The sequence below is a fragment of the Hirundo rustica genome, chromosome 24 (genome assembly GCF_015227805.2).
Source record: "Hirundo rustica isolate bHirRus1 chromosome 24, bHirRus1.pri.v3, whole genome shotgun sequence".
NCBI classification, from domain to species: Eukaryota; Metazoa; Chordata; class Aves; order Passeriformes; family Hirundinidae; genus Hirundo; species Hirundo rustica.
In genome coordinates, this window is record NC_053473.1 from 5443673 (window position 1) to 5466162 (window position 22490).

The window sequence follows — 22490 nt, forward strand, 5'->3', positions numbered from 1 at the left end:
CCAAAACCCAAAAAACCCCAGTGGCAACAATTTGGGCGTTATCAGGCGTGGTGAGGGCCCTGAGGGAGGTGCAGAAGGGGTTTGCTGTGAGCGTGAGCAGCCTCTCTCCCCCCGGCTCAGACTCCACGTTCCGCTACACCGGGAGCCCCGACAGCCTCCGCTCTCGCGCGCCCATGATCACCCCCGACCTGGAGAGCGGCGTCAAGGTCTGGCACCTGGTCAAGAACCACGACCACGGCGACCAGAAGGAAGGAGACCGGGGCAGCAAGATGGTGTCCGAGATCTACCTGACCAGGCTGCTGGCTACAAAGGTAACTGAGCTGAATTCACCCGGGGGATGCACGGTGAGGCTCACCCGGGGGTCCTGTGCAGCCCCCCGGTGATGCTCAGCTCCCAGGCGGGCTGTCTCTGCCGGGTTTTCCTGGGATTGGGAGAATCCTGGAGCAGCGACAGAAGCACGGCACAGATTTCCTCATGTTCAAGGCGATTGCTGCAATTCTGCATGTTTTTTGCGCAGTGTTAAAACATAAATTGGTGAATGCGGCAGTGGCTGGAAATATTTACCCATTTCCTCGACCAGACACGGTTTTTCTGCTTTTTCCCCACGTGCTCATCAGTGTAGATAACACAGCTGTGCTCTGGAAAGCAAAAAAAAAACCCCCCAAAAATTGGTTTCAGGTTAGAAATTAAGAGTAAATGAGTGAGTAGCTGCAGGCTGGAGCTTTCCCCCAGGACCCTCCAGCAGCATTCAAAAAGACCCCAATCTTGGTTATTCCCATGGGATCTGTGGTGACATTTTTCAGGGCTGGTAACATCTGGTGTCCCTTCCTGCCGCTGCTGCTTGGCCAGGGGAGCGCCTGTCCCTCCCCTCACCCCCTGGATTGCAGCTCCTGTCACCAAATCTGCAGGAAAAGCAGAAACTCCCCAACAACGTCTTTTCAATGTTAGAGAATTAGATATTGCTTTGTTCTGGCCAGAATTTGTAATAGAAATTATTTCACCCACACATGCCTGGGTTGTGCAGTGAAAATCATCCCACCACACAGGGGTTTTTTACACCCATTTTCCACATATTTATACATAAAGCCTCCAAAGAAATTCACATTCACTGCTTCTAAACCACACGATTCTTAATATTCAGTCTCCTATTGGTTATTGATCCCTTTGATGCTAAATTTGGTCCTCATGCTTTGGTTCTCTTATCGGTTCTGTGATCACGCCAGGGGGTGATGTTTGTTAATGTCCATTTATCCCCTCTGTATCTTCTGCCTCTGGGAATCTCCTTTCCGTTGACTGAAGCCCACAAGGCCTCACCCAGAAATTCTCAAGCCCTCGGTGAAACAGAGCCTTTTCAAGAGAAAACTCCAATTCCCCTCACCCCGAGCAGAGGCGAGCAAACCCCTGAATAAAATCCCATTAAAAAAAAAAAAAAAAAAAAAAAAAAAAAAGGTTAGAATTGGTCTAAGCTGCCGTCCTGCCATCAGGGCACGCTGCAGAAGTTCGTGGACGACCTGTTTGAGACGCTGTTCAGCACGGTGCACCGCGGCAGCGCCCTGCCCCTCGCCATCAAGTACATGTTCGACTTCCTGGACGAGCAGGCGGACAAGCACGGCATCCACGACACCGACGTCCGGCACACCTGGAAGAGCAACTGGTAATGGGGGTGTTCTGGTGTGGAAAGGGAGAGCTGGAGCTTCCCTCGGAACAGAGAATGTGAACCCCCTCCCTCCGAATTATGATAGTTTTGCAATTAAGGGGCTTTCAGGCAAAGGTATGGGAATAGGAATAACGGTTCTTTATCAGGAATATTAAAAATACAAATGTAGTGCAAAAAACACCCCCCAAATGCTAGAAACCCTGACAGAGTCAGAATACAACGTGACATCCGGTTGGTCAGGGTGTTGGGAGCAGCCCAATTAAGTCCTCCTGGAACAGCAGATGTGGTTCTGTTGGAACAGAGATGATCCTGTAGAAGGGTCCTGTGGTGGCGAGATGGGTCCAGTGTTCCTCTGGGAATCCAGCACACACAGGCTGTGCTGGTGTTCCCAATCCCAGGTTTTATCCAGGTAGGAATGCTGGGCTCCTCCCACTGGGCAGAGCATCTCCCACTGGGATGATGGAATGGTATCAGTGAGCCTGGATGGCCCAGGAACAGCAGAGATCCCCTGCAGGGAGGACAGGTCCTGGAAGGGATAAAAACACTGTCACACCTGGTTTAACAGCTGCCCATTAACAGAAGGCACCCGCCCCCTCCCCCTGGAGTTAGGAGGAATGAGTTGTACAAGAGATAAAGAAAACACCTCCCCAAACAATTTTAACACATGGCAAATAGAATACACACTTTTGGTTACGTATTGCAACCCAAAACAGGCGACAGGGAGGCAGATGAGAGTGTTCCGTGGTTCTGGAGGAAAAAAAAAAATAAAAATATGTGGGGAATTGTTTTGGGAAGGGGTGGGAACAGCCAAGCTCCCAAAGCAGGAGATGGACACAAAGCTGTGCTGCCCACGGAGTGTGAGCCTGGATCACAGGATCGTAAATTCCCGAAATATCCGGATTTGTAAGGGAAGGGGGATAGCCTGGCTGTCCCTGGGTCCTCTGCCCGGGGTGGGAGCTGGACACCGCCCTCAGGCTGTAGATCTGCACATCTGGGCTTTGGAAAGAGTGGGAAGCGAGGCTCCAGAGCCTGCCCCGTGCTGCCTGCGCAGCCCTGCTGTGCCACAAACACCAGCACTGGCTGGGAGCGGGGAGCTGCACCTTTCCCATCACTTTGGGAAGCACCTGGAGCATTTGGGCATCAGCAGGAGGTGGCACGGGGAGAAGGAGCCAGCTCTGCGTGCCTCAGGCATGGGCTGCAGCCAGGTCCAGCCTCTCCAAACAGCGGGAGCTCTCACATCTCTGCCTCTGCTGCTATTTTAGGATTAAAACCTCCGTGGGTTGAAAATTTACCTCTGCAAGAAAGGAAAAAAGAAAAAAGCACAACAAATGGTTGTTCCCTAAAGACCTTGTATTTTCCCCTGAGTCCCTCGTGGTTTAAAAGGCCTCTAATCATCATGGCTGCAAAAGCTGGTTCCCTGCTAAGGCAGTGGGAAGCTCAAAACAATTCATTTAAAGCTTTAGAAGAAGGAGTTATCGGGATAAAAACTGTAGAATCACATGAAATTATGAGAAAAAAGAAAGCAATGACCACCAGAGCTTGGTCTGCCAGAGCCATCAGTCCCCACCAGGCATGGTCCTTCCTTCTCCCTATCTCAGCTGCTTCCTGCAGCATTTCCAGAAAGGGAATTTTGGTGGGGACACGGGAGAAGGCTGCCCCTGGAGCAGGGCAAAGCAGATGGGAGTTTGGAAGAGGGAGCTGGGGTGGCTGGGGCTGAGCTGCTCTCCTGCAGCACTGCAAGAGTTAAGGCTGCAGCCTTCATCGAGCTGGAGAGACAGAGAGAGCTGCGACTTGAAAGGTAATAGAAAGCAGCAGCTGCTTTTTTGATCCTGCTATACAGCCGAAGAAAAAAAGGAATAATAATTCCCCTTTGATTGCAAAGGCCCCGGGATTTGGGGACAAAGCCTGTGATTCCTGCTGCCGGAGCGCGGCGCGGCCGGGCAGCGCTGATTAGCGCCGGGGCTGCCCCAGCTCACCCCGAACACTGCCCTGCTCTAATGAACTCCTCCTCAGGGGCTGCTCCTGATGCTCCCCCAGTACCCCCAAACTGCCCAGCTCTGCCCTGCCCCTCATCTCCCCCACTGCTCCGTGTGAGATCCGAGCCTGGAGCGGCTCCCCGGCACGGCAGGATCCATCAGCAGCCATCTGGGCAGCACTGGGCCAACTGGTGCTTGATGGCCTTGGCCCAGCTCCTGTTTAAATTTCTCTTTTATTCTTCCCACCATTTGTGTTCTGCCTGGGAGCACCACCCGCAGCGAGCGCCCTTTCCCTGCCTTTGTCTTCTCATTTCGTTTCTTGCTTTCCCGCCCAGCCTTCCCCTCCGCTTCTGGGTGAACGTGATCAAAAACCCGCAGTTCGTGTTCGACATCCACAAGGGCAGCATCACGGACGCCTGCCTCTCCGTGGTGGCTCAGACCTTCATGGATTCCTGCTCCACCTCCGAGCACCGCCTGGGCAAGGACTCCCCCTCCAACAAGCTGCTGTACGCCAAGGACATCCCCAGCTACAAGAGCTGGGTGGAGAGGTGAGGGCAGCAGGCGGGAGTGTGGGTGCAGGGTGCTCTGGTCCTGCCTGAAACCCCGTGGATCTCAGAACAGAGCATCCTGAGTGGAAGGGAAGCACAAGGACCATCGGTGATGCTGCAGAGTGGTTCTCAGCCCCGCCAAGCATCGCTGCTCCCGTTATCAGCTCATTACAGCCCAGAATCCTGTTTTGCTGGATGCAAACACAGAGCCAAAAAGATGTTCTTATCCTTGCAGAGCTTAGCTTCAATCCCAGGGCGAAACAGGGACATTTGGAGCCTTCCCGATTCTCATTTTTCCCCTGACCCCTCGTTCCTGCAGGTATTACGCGGACATCGCCAAGCTCCCGGCCATCAGCGACCAGGACATGAACGCCTACCTCGCCGAGCAGTCGCGCCTGCACGCCGTGGAGTTCAACATGCTGAGTGCACTCAACGAGATCTACTCCTACGTCAGCAAGTACAGCGAGGAGGTGGGTGTGGGCGGCGGTGTCCCCCGGGCAGTGGTGTCCCCTGGAGTGAAGGCATCCCCTGGGCAGCAGTGTTCCCTGGGCTGTGGTGGTGTCCCCTGGGAAATGCTGTTCCCTAGGCCATGGTATCCTCTGGAGTAACAGTGTCCTCTGGGCCACAGTGGTGTCCCCCAGGTGATAGTGTCCCCAGGGCAATGTTCTCTGGAGTGATGGCATCCCCTGGGCCATGGTGGTATCCCCTGGGCAATGGTGTTTCCTGAGGCCATGGTATTCCCTGGAGTGATGGTGTCCCCCAGGCCATAGTGGTGTCCCCTGGGCCGTGGTGTTCCCTGGGGTGATAGAGCCTCATGGCACACGTCTGGGAGAGCAGACGCAGTGCTGGGTTGCGTAGGGATCCCTCTGCTGCCTCCAGAGCTCCTCGCCCTCCTTTCCCTGGCTGGCGCCACTCCTGTCCCGCTGTTCTCTTCACACACAGAGGGGTTTGGGTTTGGCCCAGACTTTGGTTTGGCACTTGTAGCATCCTCCTCAGGAGGACTGAGAGCTAAAATAATGTGGGAGCACCTGGATACCTCAGCTCTGGCATGCACCCAGCGCAGCAGAAATATTCATGACCCATCAAAGCTCCCTAGAAACCTCTGTGTCCTTTGGGAGCGGTGTGGTCCAAATCCCGGTTGCAGTGGCACAGGCTCCTGTTTGCAAAGGCTTCCTGGCAGCCTGAGCTCCTTTAATGAATGCATCACTTGAAACCAAGTTCTCGCCATCTGTTCCACCCCTTCATTTCTCTGCAAGAAGAACGGATTTTGTAATTACGCCCGTGAAACGGAAGGGTTTTGTCATTGAACTGCGTGTAGCCATTTGTGATACAACGCCACGGCTATTTTCCCATTAGGGTTGAAAAATCTCATCACTTTCGTGCTAAACAAGACAAGAAATGTGGAGTCCAAGGCACCGGAGTGGGTTTTGTTGGGTGGATATCGAGGGATCCAACAAACCAACGTCAGCCAAGTCGCTTTGTTCTTTACTGGGATTTCACAGCTCCCCGCTTGGAGCTGCCCACACCTCGCTGCCCACCCACCTCTCCCACCCCCTCTCTCACACTGATTTCTCTCTCTGATTCTTTTTCTTCCCCCTTTTCCTGTTTTCTCCCGCAGCTGATCGGAGCTCTGGAGCAGGATGAGCAGGCTCGGAGGCAGCGCTTGGCTTACAAAGTAGAGCAACTCATTGGGGCCATGTCCTTCGAGAGCTGAAGAAAGGTCACGGGCAGCAAAGGGCAGAGGATCGCACGGACTCTCGGGAATTTGGAGGGAGAACAAGCAAGGAAGGCACTGGACACACCCCCCAAGGCTCTTCTGGAGAGAGCAGAGCCCAGCCCGAGGACTGGCTGTGCTCAAAAATCACACAGGATCCAGTTTGAAAGGGCAGGAGGGGAAGAAGAGGAAACATCTCAATCAAAGTCCAAGCAAAGAGGATCATTTTCTCGAGGGTACACGGAAAGAAGGAACCTGGAAAGCCTGGATGTCTCCACGACTGCTGCTTTGCATGAAAAGTGTTTAATGTATATTAGAAAATAAAACTTTATTTAAAGGGTTTTTTTTTTTTTTTTAATTTGAAAAAAAAAAAAAAAAGGAAGAAAAAGGAAAGAAAATCAAAACCAATAGAGCAAAAACCACAGAGGCCATAGAGATAATCCTGGCAAGAAGGATCAGCTCTGAATCCTGTCCCTGAGAGCCTTCCGAGGACGCGGCTCAGGCATTCTGCAAACGGACTCTGACGCCCATTGGAACATCTGGAAAACCCGAATGTCTTCGTTTCGGATTCTTACGACAAATACGAGCACAAGTTTGCACCACACCTTTTTACACAAGCGAAAGAGCAGTTTTGCCCAAAAATAGTCCAGTGGCTGAGTAACTTAGAGGCACTAGAAGGAACTTTACCTGAATTGCAAAACCATCAGATCATCCGACCTGTCTTGAAATCCAGCTTTATCCATGTATTTATATAGTGTCAATATATATATATTTTTTTTTTTTTTTTTTTAAATCCCATTTACTGTCGAATGAGGAGAGATCTGAATTTCATTGCTTTTCCTTTTTCCACTCCCCATCCCACCTTGCTGGCTGACGGTCATCCAGCAGTGTCCAGCAGTGTCCAGCATGGCCATGGCGATCCAGCAGTGTCCAGCAGTGTCCAGCTGTGTCCAGAATGGCCATGGTGATCCAGCAGTGTCCAGCAGTGTCCCGCATGGCCATGGCGATCCAGCAGTGATCCATTCAGTGTCCGCTGCTGGTTCCTGCAGGTGCCACGTGAGCCAAGGCAGAGCTGGGCCGACACCTCCAGGGCTGGTTTTGGGAGTCTCCAGCAGCTGCCTCCGATTTCTCGCAGCAAAACCCCCAAACCCCGATGTTTACGGTGACAATACTTGAAAAGCCTGGATGCTGGGAGAGCAGATTTTTGTTGTTTTCTGCTGGATGTGCGGAGTCCTTTGGCACAGGCTCCCTTTGGGTGTCTCCGCCAGCGTTTGCCGCCTCACCCAGGGCCAGGACTTTCATTTCCACTGGGAAAGGGAGAGAAATCTCCGCTCCAGGCAAGAGCAAACCTTAACCAGCACCCCTGGGCCAGCCAGCTCTGCTGTCGTGTCTGTGTCGGCGTCTCGTTGTTCTCTTCAGTTCTTGCTGGCCCTCACGGCCCACGTTCCCGTGACAGGCAAATGTTTGTGAGTGTTATTTCTTTCAAAGACACCAAAGCTTATGTGTGTCCCTTTGTAGAGTGCCAGGAGGGGAAGGAATGCTGTAAATATTTCTCTCTGTAGTAAATATTGATACGTGTGCAGGCTGCAGTGGGGTGGGCAGGGAGAGGAGGCCTAATGGAAACACGAGCGTTGGCTGCAGGAGCTTGGCAATGGCAGCAAAATAATTCCTGGTGTCTGCCCAGGCAGTGTCACACCAGACTGGGACCGTCGTTTGCAGCCTGCATATGTTGAAGGAAGATCCACTTCCATCTCCATCCCCTCCTGCACCATTCCTGCCTGGAGGAGCCCAGCAGGGCTCCCAGGGAGCTGCTGGCTTTCCGTGTCCTGCAGCCCAGCACCAGGGGAGGGGGGAAGCACGTAGAGAAATACTCAGGAAACTTGGTTTAATTACCATTCAGTAAAAGCCATGCCAAGTCCACTTTCTTTTGGTAACCCACTTCTGTGAGTCTCTCTGAAAAGCAGAAAATACTGATGGTGATAATAATCAACCTCGTGCAATAAGTTCTTGACATTTACAGCAGCCTGAGCACTGGATTTACTGAGACAGGGGGAGAGTGGCAGAAGCAGAGACTGAGAGGCAGAGCAGTGTTCATGCTCCCTGTTATCCAAGAGTTCCCTTCCCAGGGATCCTGCTTCTGCACAGCGAATCTCATTTCTAAGGCAAAAAAACCGCGCAAAAGTCCTACTAAAAGTCAGGCACTGCGGAGCCCGGTGCCAGGAATGTCATTGGAGCAGTCCCCAGCCTGGCCTGCTCTTCGCTGCAGGTACCACAGGACATGGCAGAGGGTCAGGCTTTGAAATCCTGCCGTTTTTTGCTGGTCCTGTTCCTGCTGTTCACAGTGATCCTTCACACAGGCGAGGGATTTCCGGATCTGTTCTAGCTGTGGTTGCTGGTTTGGGTTCACCCGGTTCTCATGGTACTCTGAAACCCAAAGAGAGCGCTCCAAAAAGCTCCTGAACGATTTCCAAACACTTCCAAATATCAGTCTGGGGAGTTATCTCTGCAGGACTCACAAAATACCAGTACAACCCAAAGCAAAGGCCTGGCTGTGCATCACCTGGGCCTGGTGACGGTGTTCCTGCCCGACAGCCCTCGTGGTGCTCCTCTCTGCAGCTCTTTGAGAGGTTTTGTGTAGCCCTTTTAATCCTGCTTTCCTCCTCCTGCTGTCTGCCCTCTGGCCAGGAGCAGCCCCTGAGCCAAGGTTTTGTCATTCCCCACTCCCCTGTGTTTTCTCAGCAGAAGTGGAGGTCCCTGAGCACCCCCTGGAATCTCTGGGAGAACGTTTAAGGAGACAAGGGGACAACTGAGTTGATCTTCTGTGCTGTGGGGATGATTTGGGCAGAAAGAAAAAAGAGGGAGCAGCAGGAACACTTTGCAAACCAGTAGGCTCTTCTACTTGTGACTGAAATCCGAAGGAAACAGCAAAAACACCTCTTCCATCACCTGGAAAAGCTTTAGGAGGATGGCAGAGAGAACAACACAGCCCTGGCTGGAGGGGTGGCCTAGAAATACATTGCCAAGTAACTTCTCATGGTGGTTGACATTAATTACGGATCTTTACAGGCAATTATATGGAATGAAGCAGCATATCCCCCTGGGGCAAAGCGCCGGGAATCTCTTGCCCGGTTTGCATCCGACATTTCCATTCCTCCTGTGGGAAGGGGAAGCTTTAGATCTGGCATTTTCTTTGCACTCACAGCAAACTGGACGCAAAGTTTGGTCAGGAGGGGGCACTTGCCTTAGATGAAACGATTTCACTTCCCTCTCATTGCCCCCTTCCTCCTGGAAGGCCTCTCGGTGTTTGGAGTCTCCGGTTCACTCCGTTTCAGGTATTCCGACATCAAAGTGGGAGACGTCACTTTCCGGGATCTCTCTGCCTGGTGTCACCGCTTGAATAATTCCGTTTAATCTTCTGCTCATGAGCTATCAAAGCACCCACTCCGAGGGGGAGCGAGGTGCTAATCAAACGCTTCTCCACCTTGAAAGCCTTTATTAAAACCCCACACAGGAGAGTGGAGCTCGCAGGCAAGGCTGGCCCCGCCGAGGAGCTGCAGCCGCCGAAGCTCGGAGGGTGTGGACAGCGAGTGGTCCAAGCTTTGCCATAAAGGATGGATTTAAAGGGAGGCAGGAGGGATCAGCACGGCCAAAGCGCTGGAAACCCTGTGAAATCCAGCGTGGATATCCATGGAAACCCTGGATATCCTGTCTGCAGCTGAGTGAGGACCCGCCGTGGGGACCAGCGCTGAGAAACAAAACTGCTGCCACGGCCTCGCTGCATCCCAGCAGCATTCCAGGTGTGGAGTTCCAGGTTTGTCCCTGAAGGACGGGCGTGGGGACAGCCAGTGCCTCCCTGCAGGGCTCGGGGCTGTGGCACGCTGGGGACGGCGAGCGCGGCCGCTGCCGCGGTGCCAACAGAGACCTTCATCACAGCAGTGCCTTCCACACTCTGTCTTAAAATCCTGGTGGCCCATTCCCCGTGTCAGCGTTCCCTCCCACCTTCCACTGGACTCCGCAAAAATGTCCCGATGTAGGAAACAGTTTGGGTGGGCACGTGGAGGGCAAAGGCCAGAGGGTTTAAGGCTCTGGGGTTGCGTCCTGCACGCTGCTGGCTCCGAGCTCCTTGTGGGGGTTTTAGTGTTTCAGTCGGTGTGGAAGAAGGGTCAGAGCACCCCCTCCTCCAGTGGGCACAGCCTCCAAACAAGGTCTCATCCCAGAAGTCCCCAGGAGCCAGCAGGGATGAGGAAGGACGGGTTGGCACAGGGCAGAGCAGCTCCTGGCACATTCCCTGTGCTGCTCCAGAGCCTCCAGCCCCTTCCCTGGCAGCAGCCCAGCCACGTTCTCCTGTCACTGGCTGTTCTCCATCCTGTCTCTGTGCTGTCAGAGCTCACCTGTCACAGGGACTCAACTCCCCAAACTAAATGAAACTAAAACAGACTGACTTGAGTAAGCTGGGCCATCAGGGAGAGCTCACGTGTGATTGTGCCCTGGAGAGAAGAAAAAATGTTCCGAGGAGGGTAAATAACTGACATCAAAGATGCCTTTAAATGCCACAGAGCTTCAGCCATCCTGTTCCAGAACCACGTTTGTACGAGGAATCACAAGGCAATAGTGCAGGGAGCTGTGACCTTGTACAGAGCTGTGTGAGGAAGAGCTCGGAGCACAGCCCTGTCCTCGGTGAAAACACCCAGCCTGGACCCAAAACCAGAGACCAGAGGGTCAGAGGCTGAGGGCAAAGCACTGGGGACAGCTCTGGGGCCACTTGCATGGTTTGGTTTTATTGATGATGGGACATCCAGCGGGGAAACAATCGGAGTAAGAGATGCCCGTGGGCACCGCCGGGGATCTGCTGAGCTGAGCAACCCCAAATGTGCAATTTCCGTGCAGTTTGGTCGGTTTAGTTTTGCAGAGAAAGAGGCTGGGAGCCTTTGGACCAGTTTTGGCTGTCTGGAAGGCTTCGTGCAAAGCCCCATCACCGTGAAAACCCCCAGATCCAGGTGCCTGTCCTGTTCTGGGCAGGCCATGGAGCAGCGGGAGCCCCAGCTGTGGGTGGTTCCTGGTGCCTTCCTGGCTCCTGGAAGAAAACTGCGGCTCTGTGATGTGTTCCCTGCACCCCAGGGTGCTCTTCTGGGTGCTGGGACCGTGCTGGGGTCAGAGATGGGGAGGTGGAGGGTGGGGCAGTGCGGGGTGGCAGAGCCCGACTGCTCCTTGCTGGAAAAGCCACCGCAGGCCCTGCAGGGTGTCCGTGCCCGCCTTGCTGAGGCGGCACCCGGCGGTGTCGTGGCCGTGCCGTGAGCGTGGCAGTGTCTCTGTGCTTGTTCTTTCAGATCCCCCTTCGTCCCCGTGTTTCCCATCCCTCTCCCTCTTTTGTAACCCTGCAAAAATTGACCTTTCTGCAGCGCTGAGGAACCACGCTCCAAGGGCCTGCAGAGCCCGTCCAATTGCACGGACAATATCCCAAAAATCCCAAACTCCCTGGGCCTCCCGAGGCTGCCAAATCAAACTCGAGATCTCCTGTATGGCCTTTCCTTTGGGATTTTTAATACCTCTGTTTTGAGTAAGCTCGGAAGTTTATGCAACAGCTTCTCCAGCCGCCGTTTCCATCCCGAGGGCTGGGCACACAAAGGTGCGAGAGGAGGCGTGGGGAGGGAAGAGAGCTGATTTCGCCACGTGATTTCATGGCTTCAGAAGTAGCAGTAAAAATGTCCTTCTCTTACCGCTGAGTTTTGGTGTTGGGGGCTGTTAGGAGAAGCAGCAAGGGGAAGGGAATGTACAGGTACTAAAACTTCTGCAGCCCCCCCCCCAAAAAAAAACGCCACAGAATGTAGAGGTATCAGCCATGGAACAGATTCCGATTTCTTCTTCCCTTTCTCCTTTCAGACCAACCCCCAGCAGTTTTAGGGGATTTGTGTATTGGCAGGAACAAGGAATTGATTTGTATCTGTGCCCATTCCACCGTATCGTTCTCTGGCTCCTCCCCTCCCCGTTATACTTGACACACTGGAGTTCTGTATTATATTTTTTTTTTAAGATGATTGTCTGTTTTTTGTTGTTTTTACAAGTGTTGTGGAAAAAAAAAAAACAAAAACAAAAACAAAAGAACAAAACAAATGTAAGAAAGTTTATGTATTTAAAAATGTTCCAAGGAAATAAAAGGGGGTTTTGTTATTATTCTAATATATTATTGTGTACCTATTGTAAATATGAAACACTCCTATTTTGCAAGCCAAGGACTCACTTTGTACTGTTGTTATATATAAATAAAGTTTACTGGTTAAAAAAGCCCCTCCTGAGTGGCTCCTTATTTCCCAGCACGTGCTGTGTGGCATTTTTTGTGTGAGGAATATTTATTTACTGAATCCCAGCAGCAAAAAAAGGGTGAGTGGGAATCCCAGACTGGGTTGGGTTGGAAGGGACCTTAAAGCTCATCCCATTCCACCCCTGCCATGGGCAGGGACACCTTCCACCGTCCCAGGCTGCTCCAACACTGTCCAGCCTGGCCTTGGACACTTCCAGGGTTGGGATATCCGGAAATATCACGGAAATTAAAGGTGAAACTGGCGTGCAGCTGGGATGGGGGTCCCCAACACCTGCAGGCAGCAGCAGCCTTAGGGTCTGCATGAAATTCCATTTATTTCCAGTCCGGCTGGAGCAGGAGCAGCAAATGCTGTTTGTAAATAGAAGACCTGGGTGAGTTCTCCATGTTTTCCCCTCTCTGAAATGCTCGGTCCTTGAGGTGAAACACTTTTGCTTCCATTTCATAAATTCAAGCCAACATCTCAGCAAACGCTGAGAGGCATCTGCTGAGTAGCAGGAATCAGCAAGTGACTTCTCCAGCAGCTGTCTGTCAACTTTAATGACCAATATGGTCGCAATTACAGCAATGAACTTTCTCTAACAGCCCAAAATTACTCTGGATGATGATAAGTGACAGAAAAATGGAGACCCTTAAGGAAGCATTAAAGAAGAAACATGTCGATACGGAACAAGAGGTCTCGCTGCTTTTTTCTGGAGGATCTCAAGGGGTTTCTTTTTTTTTGTTTGTTTTTTTCCCCTTTCCAAATTAGGTACTAAAAAGGATAAATCTAAGCCAGAAGGGGAAGGCCTGGCACGCTGTGGGTCACAGCAGGGAGTTCAGTGCTACCCCGGGATGTGTTTTTTATGGACATTTGACTCTGAATCTGAGTGGTTTTAGTGTGGGGCTAATGGGGAGATGGGAAGCTGAAGGGAATGCAAATCCGACATGTCAGAGCAGCACTCTGCTCCTCAGGCAGGTCATTCCAGCTTATTTCCCTCAAACTGAGACCAAAGCTTGACATGAACTTCAAGGGGGAGCAGTTTGTCCACATCCTGCTGTCTCCCACTGGAAACCAGCAGATTTTAACCTCCCTGGATGGATCCCACGGGCTCTGCTGCTGGAAGCCCCGGAGCCATCCCAGTGCTGCGGCCGCCCAACGTAGAGCGGAGCTTCCACATCATTTGTGAATCAGGGAATAAAAGAGGAGACTCTTTTTTCATCACCTGTGCCTCGGGTAAGTCTAACTTTAAAGAATTAAATAGGAACTGAGGGTCCCAGAGCTTTCCTAAGGGCTGGGGGAGCTGGATTTTGTGTTTTACCTTCAGAGATGCTGATGCTGTACTGGTTTACCCGTGGCCACTGCGCTGTAGGACAGAGCCTGGAGGCAGGAGAGCAGCTGCCAGGAAAATCTCCACTCCCTGTGCACCCTTTGGGAGGTTATTGACTCCTTCAGCTCAGCAAAGGAGAAAGAAATTCCAACATGAATCGACAGCATCGACCGTGGGGTCATTTGTATTCATCTGCACCTTGTTAATAGATGTAATAAGGATACTCAATTAAAAATTACGTTTTATCTGGCATGCACTTCGCAGGCCTTTATTGGCACTGACAAGGTCAAGCGATGCTTAATAAAGGTTATCTAAAATGCAGATGGCTCGGATGCCTTCATCATCCCCCACACCCAGCGCAGAGGAGCCACGGACACAGCGTGGAAGGAGTCGGGAGAAGAGCGGGTTTGGATCTTCCATGAGAAGTTTGGGGGTCCCAGGACTGAAACAGCAGCAAAATATCCTGGATTTCCCCTCATCCCCCTGCTCGGCCAGCTTTGATTTCACCTCCTGAGCGTGTGGGATGGTCCCGTTGTTTAATCACTGCCACCCCGCAGATTGTGCAGCAGATTTTGGACGTCCTGGCTTTTCCAGCCTGCTTATCAGGGCGAGCTAATGGAGGTGACACTTCCAATTATCAAATACAGGCGCGGCATTAATTTTGATCTGCTTAAATTTCAGCATCTTTTCCCTTCCGCGAGTGCTTGGCTGGAGGGCGACATAGAATTGTATGGAATCAGACAGTGATCTCAGACTGGCAATAACGGCCACAAAAAGTCTCCCGCTTTTTATTTATGCGGGGTCTGGTCATATTTAAAGTGGCCAACTCATTTGTAATGGAAATTTAATTCCGTGTTATTGGGCACTTCACTGCTTAGAATGGAGCAGGTCACTAAAACCCACGTTAAATCCCCTCCTCTCAACTCCAGACTCTTTCCAGGGGACATTTGGGACCCCTCACCTGCTGGGGCTATAAAAATTATAATTTAATTAAAATTTAAAAGTAATAATAATAAAACATAAAGCATGTTACCTCAGGGGCCAGGTCAACCTGGAACCTGCAAAATATTGATGTTGTCCCAGTCTGACTTCAACATGATGAAAACTCGTTAATTAATTTAGAGATCATCCCGAAGAGAAATCTTGTCTGTGCTCCAGGATATTGACAGGTCTGTGCAGGCAAGTGGATATAAAATAATGTGAAAGTATAGAAACACAATATAAAATAGATGTACAGCATAATCCAACATGAACATGTCTGTATCTCTTTGGATCAAGAGTACATCCCGAGGTTCATGTTAAACTTAAAACTACAAATATTGATGACAAAACAAAGCCGTTGTTTTTACTCCCAAATAATACTTAGGAAAATGGGAACCGCTCAGGCCTCATTGTCACTTCATAATTAACTCCAGTGAAGGAATCTAATTACCAATGTTCAATGCTGCCCCGGGGAAACGTGTGTAGGAAAAGGGAAGGAGGACGGTCAGGCTTAAACAACTCAGGTAAAAGTGAACTCCATGGTAATATTTGATAATTACAAATGTCTCTATCAGCTTGTCTGGCTATTAATGAATTGGGCTGTTCTTTTCACATTTGATTACTGGAGTTTTATGATGCCTGCTCACCTTTATTGCTCCTGGGAATGGGCTTGTCTGTGGGCTGAGCACCAGGAATAATGGTAGAGAACGAGTTGGGTTGGAAATGATCTTAAAATCTATCCAGCATCCCCCCTGCCACGGCAGGGACACCTTCCACTGTGCCAGGCTGCTCCAAGCCTGGCCTTGGGCACTGCCAGGGATCCAGAGGCAGCCACAGCTTTTCTGGGAATCTGTGCCAGGGCATTGGGAGATTTAATTCCATCTTGCGAGCCTCGGCACTGCAGGAACACCGGGGATAAATCCTTCCTTCATCCTGCTGGGTGCAGGGCTGGACACACAGACCCCTCATGTTAAAGTGGTGGGAGATGGCTGGGGGTCCCTGGGATGCTGGACAGGGCTGCCAGAGCTGGCTCTGGACACACGGACCCCTCGTGTTTAGGTGACAGTGGCTGTCCAGGAGCCACCAGGACATGGGCAGAGCTGGCAGAGCTGGCTCTGGACACACGGACACCTCGTGCTGAGGTGACGGTGGCTGTCCAGGAGCCACCAGGACATGGGCAGAGCTGGCAGAGCTGGCTCTGGACACACAGACACCTCGTGTTTAGGTGATGGTGGCTGTCCAGGAGCCACCAGGACATGGGCAGGGCTGCCAGAGCTGGCTCTGGACACACGGACACCTCGTGTTTAGGTGACAGTGGCTGTCCAGGAGCCACCAGGACATGGGCAGGGCTGCTGGAGCTGGCTCTGGACACACGGACACCTCGTGCTGAGGTGACAGTGGCTGTCCAGGAGCCACCAGGACATGGCAGGGCTGCTGGAGCTGGCTCGGGACACACGGACACCTCGTGTTTAGGTGACAGTGGCTGTCCAGGAGCCACCAGGACATGGGCAGAGCTGCCGGAGCTGGCTCTGGACACACGGACCCCTCGTGCTGAGGTGCTGGTGGGTGGCAGAGCTGCCGGGCGATGCCAGGGTTGCCGGGGCTGGCTGTCTCACACGGCTGGAATTGTCATTCCGCTCCAGCCGCCGCCTGCCTGCAGAGGAGGAAGCGTTTTCCCTTTTGTTCGCACTCAATTAGGCTGAGCTTTGAGGAGAAGATGGGAATGCTTAAAAGTTCCTCTTTTTCGCCTCGTTCAGCCTTCACAAAGGGAAGTGTCGGGATGATCTCAGGGGGAGAGGCGCTCCTGCACGCGTTTTTAAGGATTCTTTGGAGGTTCATCTGATTTTTGCAGCGGGAACCTGCGCTGTCTCCGAGCAACCCACAAAGGCATCGCCTCGGGCTGTACAGGGGCTTCTAGCCGGGGTCACGGACTTCATTAATATTTTATATGTGCTCAGATAGCGTTTTAGCCTTTGACAAGGCCGGGTCAGCGTGCCAGCACCCTTCCTGGGAGGGACGCGGCTCCAGGCAAGTGACACGGAACAAATGCACCAAACAAACAGATCAAGCACCAGGGATGCTCCGATCCGCCCCGGGAGGGAACTCAGAGGATCGCTGTGTGCCTGGCCTGGCCTGTCTGCCTGCACCGGTAGGAGCAGGAGGATGGCCGGATGCTTCCAGGAGGATTGGGAGCTGCGAGGCTGGCAGCAAAATGCTGAAGGATGGAATTCACCTCACCTGCTGGAGGTGGATAGAAGAGATCAGTGTTTCTAGAAGGCCAATCACCCTCTGGAGATGCTGAAATCCCCTGTTTTCCCCGGGGAGCAGGAGCTGCTGGAGCTCGGTGTGTGCTGGCAGGGCGAGGGCGCAGGGAATGCTCTGCAGCGGTGTCAGCGCTGTGCTAACGGCAGGTCTCAAACAAACACCTCATTTACACGCACACACGAATGGATTGACTGCCTTTTGACGGGGAGCTGGGCAGAGGGGGGCTCCGCGGGGGGGTCCCACGGCTGCACCCCTGGAACAAGGCAGAATTCCCTCCCTCCATCCAGGGAGGAGCTGCTCCAGGGCCCCCAGCGCAGGAGCCGGAGGATTAGCAGCTTGGTAATGGATCCGGGTAGGGTAATAATCTGTGGAGTGATTAATGTGGGGATGATTTTTGGATTAATAAGGACGCAGCAGAGCTGTCTGCTCAGGAGAGATGTTTGCGCTCTGCAGCTTGAACGCAGTGACCGTTACCTTAATGCCCTGATTAAATCCGCATTTAAGACACCTCATTAAATTAGAGTGCGAGAGTGGATTCTTACAACCCACAGCAGGAAACGCATTCAGGCCCGGTGGGTGAAGAATGCCAGAAGATCCCTGGAGCAGCTCTGGGGATGTCTGACAGCTGCCAGCCCCTCCTGGCAGGTGACCCTGCACCCTGCACTGCTCCCAGGTCAGCACCGTCACCTCAGCTTTGAAGCTGCCGCCCTCCAGCAGGGATCCTGACCACGGTCACGCTGCCACAGTCACCCCTGTGCTGCTGTGGCACCTTCGGTGAACTCTGTTCAGCTGCAGGATGACTCCGGAGCAGAAAAATCCGCTGCAAACCGCAGGTGTGGGGTTTCTGCCAAGCTCTGAAGTGCACTGAGCTTTCCCGCCTCTGCTGAGCCCTGGAAACCAGGGGTTCTCACTTCAAAAAGGGGTTAAACGTGCAGGTGGACCCCTGACCTGTCTGCAAAGCACTGACCTAGAAGGGAAGGAGGCTTTCAAGTGCTTTATGACCTCCCCTGCAGCTCAAAACTCAGCTCACCTCCCCCTCAATTGCCTTTCATTGCTCTGGGGATGAAAGTGGCCTTTGGCAGAGGGGATTTGAGAACCGAGGCACTGCAAATCCTCTCCTTCCAGCACAGGCAAACGCTGCTCCGACCCTGCCAGGACTGGAGGGGACCCTGGGGGCCGGGGCCACCCCTGCCCAGGCGTGTGCCCAGCCCCGAGTGCCCCGTGCGTGTTTGTAAAACATTTTCATTTTCCGCCTGCTTGGGCAGATCGCAGCTGCTCCGAGCTCTGAGCTCCTGAGCGCATTTGCCCGGGTTCCCGTTCCCATACTGGGGGTGCATTCCTGCTCCTCGAGGCCTTTCCAGTTCCTCCTGGCCGAGTATTTCAGGGATAAAGCCTCTGAAGCGCCGTCGCGGGCTGGGACAGGGAGCGGGGATGTGGGATAACGCAGCCTCCACCCCACGGCACAGCCCGGGATTGTCGCAGCCGCCCTGTGGAGGAGGATTTCAGGAGGTTTTGCTCTTCGCTTATTTTCGCTTTGACTCGCTGGCTTTGCATTTATCAAGCCCGAGCCCTGGCGCTTGAGGATTAATTGATGCTCGCTGCTGAGCGAGGCTCATTAAGCAGCAGCTTTGGGGTGCAAGTGGCCGCTCACCGAGGCCGTAATGAGCAGGGCCGGAGCTCCCGGACTGGAACTTCTCTCCCCCAGCATCTGTTGCCACAATTACGGCCCCAGGACCACGGGAGCAGCGCACAAAGGAGCCTTGTTAGACCAAACAGGGCAGGGATTTCAGGGGGGGCTCCAGCCTGCAGCGTGTTCATTGCGGCTCTTTGGGGAGCCCTTCCAGCCGCAGAGCATCGCCCGTCCCCAGGGCAAACAGGGCAGGGATTCCATCAGCGGCGGAACCTCGGGGCGCGGGGCTGGCAGGGGGCTCCCCCCGGGGCTGGGGCGGTGGGCACAGCAATTAGCATCCGGCGGTGATTAACACGGGGCAGTCTGTGCACAGGGGTAATTCGTGCAGGCGCTTGGTGACAGCGGAGCTCCTTCCTGCCCGTGCCGGGTGCCCAGGGCACAGCCCCGTGCCCCGGGGGTGATGCCCGGTCCGTGCCCCCAGCCATGGGACAGCGGCCCTGCCACTGTCCCCGGGCGCTGCCGGTGCCAGCGGGCGGTGCGGGGGATGCTCGGGATGCTCGGGATGCTCGGGATGTTCGGGATGCTCACGATGCTCGGGACGCTCTCCCCCGCTCCGGCTGCCATCTGGTGGCGTCCCAGGGTTTGTTTTTTCCCTGGATGAGCTCCCGGAGCAGCTCCCGTGGACTCTGCGAGCTGGGGTAGGAGAGAAGGGCTGGCCAGGCTTTGGAGGGATCACAGGGATTTGCACTGGGTGGGGACCGACGCCGGATTTATTTCGGGTTTATATCAGTTTGCTTTATTACAGCACTTTCTGATATCTTTTGGCTCAGCTTTCCCCTGTTTACGCCCCGAATGTGCTGCTGACCCCGGGCACACAGACACTGATGTCAGCCCAGTCCCTCCAGCCCGGGAGATGCCGGCGATGAACTCGAGGACAAAGGGTTTGGAATAATGATCTGCGATGTCCTGTCCTCCCAGCCCAGCTGGCAGCTCAGATCCTCGTTTGTAGCAGAGCAAATGGTAAACAAAACAAAAACAACAACAACAACAAAAAAATTAAACCCCCTGCTCTGTGCGTAGATGCAGGGGATTGTAAATGGGCTGGTTTTAAAATCTGAAAGCTTGTCCTCAGAATGTCACCCTGGGGCTGGGACAAGGATCTGTATTTTTCTGCTTCTGAGTCTTAAGGGGGCTTTTTTGCCTCATTTAGAAGAGAAGGATAAAATTAAGTGAGAATTTACGAACTCGGTGGAATGGTTCTCACCCCAAAATGCCTTAGGGGCTGTGCATCAGCCCTTCGAGTTGCCCCGATGCTCTGCAGTGCAGGAGCTGGGCTATGAGGGCCAACAAGGGCTGGATTTGGGGGATGTGACCCCGCTCCAGATGGGATGGGAGCCCCTCAGAGCATGGGAGCAGAGCCATGACCCTGCAAGGGACAGCAAGGGCTGGATTTTGGAGATGTGACCCCACTCCAGATGGGATGGGAGCCCCTCAGAGCACAGCCACGACCCTGCACAGACCAGCTGCTGCTGTGGCAGAAAGAAACCCACGAAATAAATGGGATAAAACGTGTTCTAGCAACTCCGTGGGCTGCTCCGAGTGTGCCCTTCTCGGGTGGGCGATGGGAGCCTCCCTCTCGAGTCCGAAACCCCTCGAATTCCCTGGAGGGAAGATTCCTGATTAAAGCAGAAAGATCCTGCTCCCACCTGGCTCCTCCACAGAGGCACCGACATCAGAATAAATGTGACCCTCTCGACGATGCAAAGGTCAAAAGAAATGAGTGACGAGGAGAAAAGTACATGCTAATATTTCTCCAAGAGGAGAAAGAATTACACATAATGGGTGTAATATTCAGAGAGAGAGAGAGAGAGCACAGCCCGGTGACTGATGCCAGCATTTTAAAAGCACTTAAGCCTTAAATTTCCCCTTGATAAAAGTTATGTCGCGTCACTCTGGCGCTGACAGGGGTTATGGAGGAAGTGTCACCAAAACAGAGCCAGGCAGGAGTGCCAGGGAAAACAGAGGGTGCCACAGCTCCCTGCTCTTCCCAGCTGCTCCTTGGGAAGGATTCCCTTGCGAGGTGTGCTCAGCACAGCTCTGGCCACTCAGACTGAGCCTGTGTAGGTTTTGGGGGCTGGGGTTTTTTTGTGTCCTTTTTCCTACAAGAAAGAGCCCCCGAAATTCCCCTCTCTGCCGCAGCAGCTGGTTTTGATCATTACCAAGAGCATCACACCCTCAGCTCGGACACGGCCAAGGGTGGGACTTGTAAATCCTGAGCTTTTGTCCAAGCTGACAGCGTTTGTGTCAGATTGTTGTGGAACGAGGAGCTGGGGCTGTGGGAAATTCAGGGCTTTAGGCAGAGGGAGCAGGGTGAGGATGCAGCACCCGCCCCTGCACCTCAGCTCTGAGCAGGGAGAAGCTCCTGCTCCAAAAGCCTTTCTGATTTATTGATCTCTGAACTGGGCACACAAGAACCCCAACCAGGGTAGTAATCCAAGTGATAAACTTCCTGCTTCTCTATCACGAAAAAATAATTGTTCTGCCTGAGCATCATTATCCCGACATTTCTCTGCTCCCGTGTCACTTGCTGAAAATAAAGGTTCATTTCTCCCATTATAATGAGCTGCACTTTCAATAATTCACAGGGAGGTTTTTACTGGGCTTTATTTTTTAATCTTCATCACCAGGCTATAAAATTTGTGCCACTTTTCCGGGTGCTCCTGAAGGATCAGCAAGAGGAGAAGGGAAGTGAAGATTTGCTGCAGTCCACTTAGTGGGATTTTCCTATGCTCCTTTGGAACTATTATTATTATTATTATTATTATTATTATTATTATTATTACTATTTCCAGTGCCTGCTACTGAGGGAAGACTACGGCTCAGGGAAGACTTGGAATGAAATTTGGGCCTCAAAGATGCCCTCCAGGCTGTTGTTTTACAGACAACATTTTCTATTCCTGATTACTTTGATACCTGCAGAAGCCTCTGAAGCAGTGAAATTCTTGCAAAACCATTCCAGGCGCAAAAAATGTCTTTTTTCTTGTTTTTTTGTGTTTTTTTTTTTTTTCCTTTTTTCCCTCTTCTCTTTGTGCTGTTTCTTACCGGGTTTGATGTATGATACCTTCATATATGCTCAGTGTATACATATTTAATTTTCCATACAGAAAGTTCTGCCTGTCTTCAGGAGCAGGACGTGGAACTGGAAGCATCATGAATTATGGTGCTGCTTCTGAACGCTTTCTTCATCTGTACTAAATTATTATTTGACAGAGCAGCCGTTCAATATTGTTGGAATAATTACTATGCTTGCTTAATGCATCGGTTTGAGCTGTTTTCATGGATTCTTCGAAATGCTGGATAATTACATAAATAATTAGGAACCAGTCTATCAGTGCATTTTAGGGCAAAGCAGAGCTGCTGGTCTTCTCTACACAAGGGACTAAAACTTGGGAAAAGAGGAGGGAATCCATGGCACCATGAACAGGTGATTTGCTGTAAATTCCCACTGTTTGTTGGCTCCTCCTCCTCCTCCTTGTGCCCTCGTGGCACTGCACGTCCCTAAAACCATGGGATGATCTGGTTATCTCCACAAGTGAAATGCGCTAAAATGGGTTCTCCTGACCAGAATCGTGTCTTGTGTCTGGTCCGAGCCAAGAACTGGGGATTCCACAGGATCCCGTGGGCAGCAGAGCCACTCTCCGCCCTTCCCTCTCCCTGCCTGGCAGGAATGCAGCACCTCTACTGATCCTTAATCTCCTGGAGGCTCATTAACACGGTATTAATTAGCACAGGAGACCAAGGGAGGTTTGTCAGCACCTTCACCTGCCATTCCCAAGCTCATCTGCTCCTTTTGCATTGGAAATGGAATTTTTTTATTTCTCTCTCTCTCCCTTTTTAAGAAAGAAACCGTGGATGGGTGTGAAGGGTGGTGTGGGCAAGCTGGAGAAGATGGAATTTCTTCATTTGGGAGGGATGGACCTGTGCCACCTGTGTGACCTCTGGCAGCCCCAGGACGGGCAGGAGAGGCTCTGCCGGGTGCTGGAGCCGCAGCCCTGGCTGCCTCAGCTCAGCTCTTTGAACCTTTAATAAGAAT

General features: G+C 52.5%; 1 protein-coding gene across 6 annotated transcripts in view; it reads left to right on the forward strand.

Moving 5' to 3' along the window:
• The window catches only part of PLXNA2 (plexin A2), a 155847-nt gene extending 143708 nt beyond the window's left edge, over nucleotides 1-12139 (forward strand). For all 6 annotated transcript variants that reach the window (XM_040085413.2, XM_040085411.2, XM_040085410.2 and 3 more), the window contains exons 28-32: nucleotides 121-311; nucleotides 1485-1654; nucleotides 3969-4181; nucleotides 4501-4651; nucleotides 5800-12139. In XM_040085413.2, the coding sequence (XP_039941347.1) occupies nucleotides 121-311; nucleotides 1485-1654; nucleotides 3969-4181; nucleotides 4501-4651; nucleotides 5800-5895 (821 nt within the window). In that variant the 3' untranslated portion in view covers nucleotides 5896-12139. The remainder of the gene's footprint in view (nucleotides 1-120; nucleotides 312-1484; nucleotides 1655-3968; nucleotides 4182-4500; nucleotides 4652-5799) is intronic.
• Nucleotides 12140-22490: the final 10351 nt, after the last annotated feature.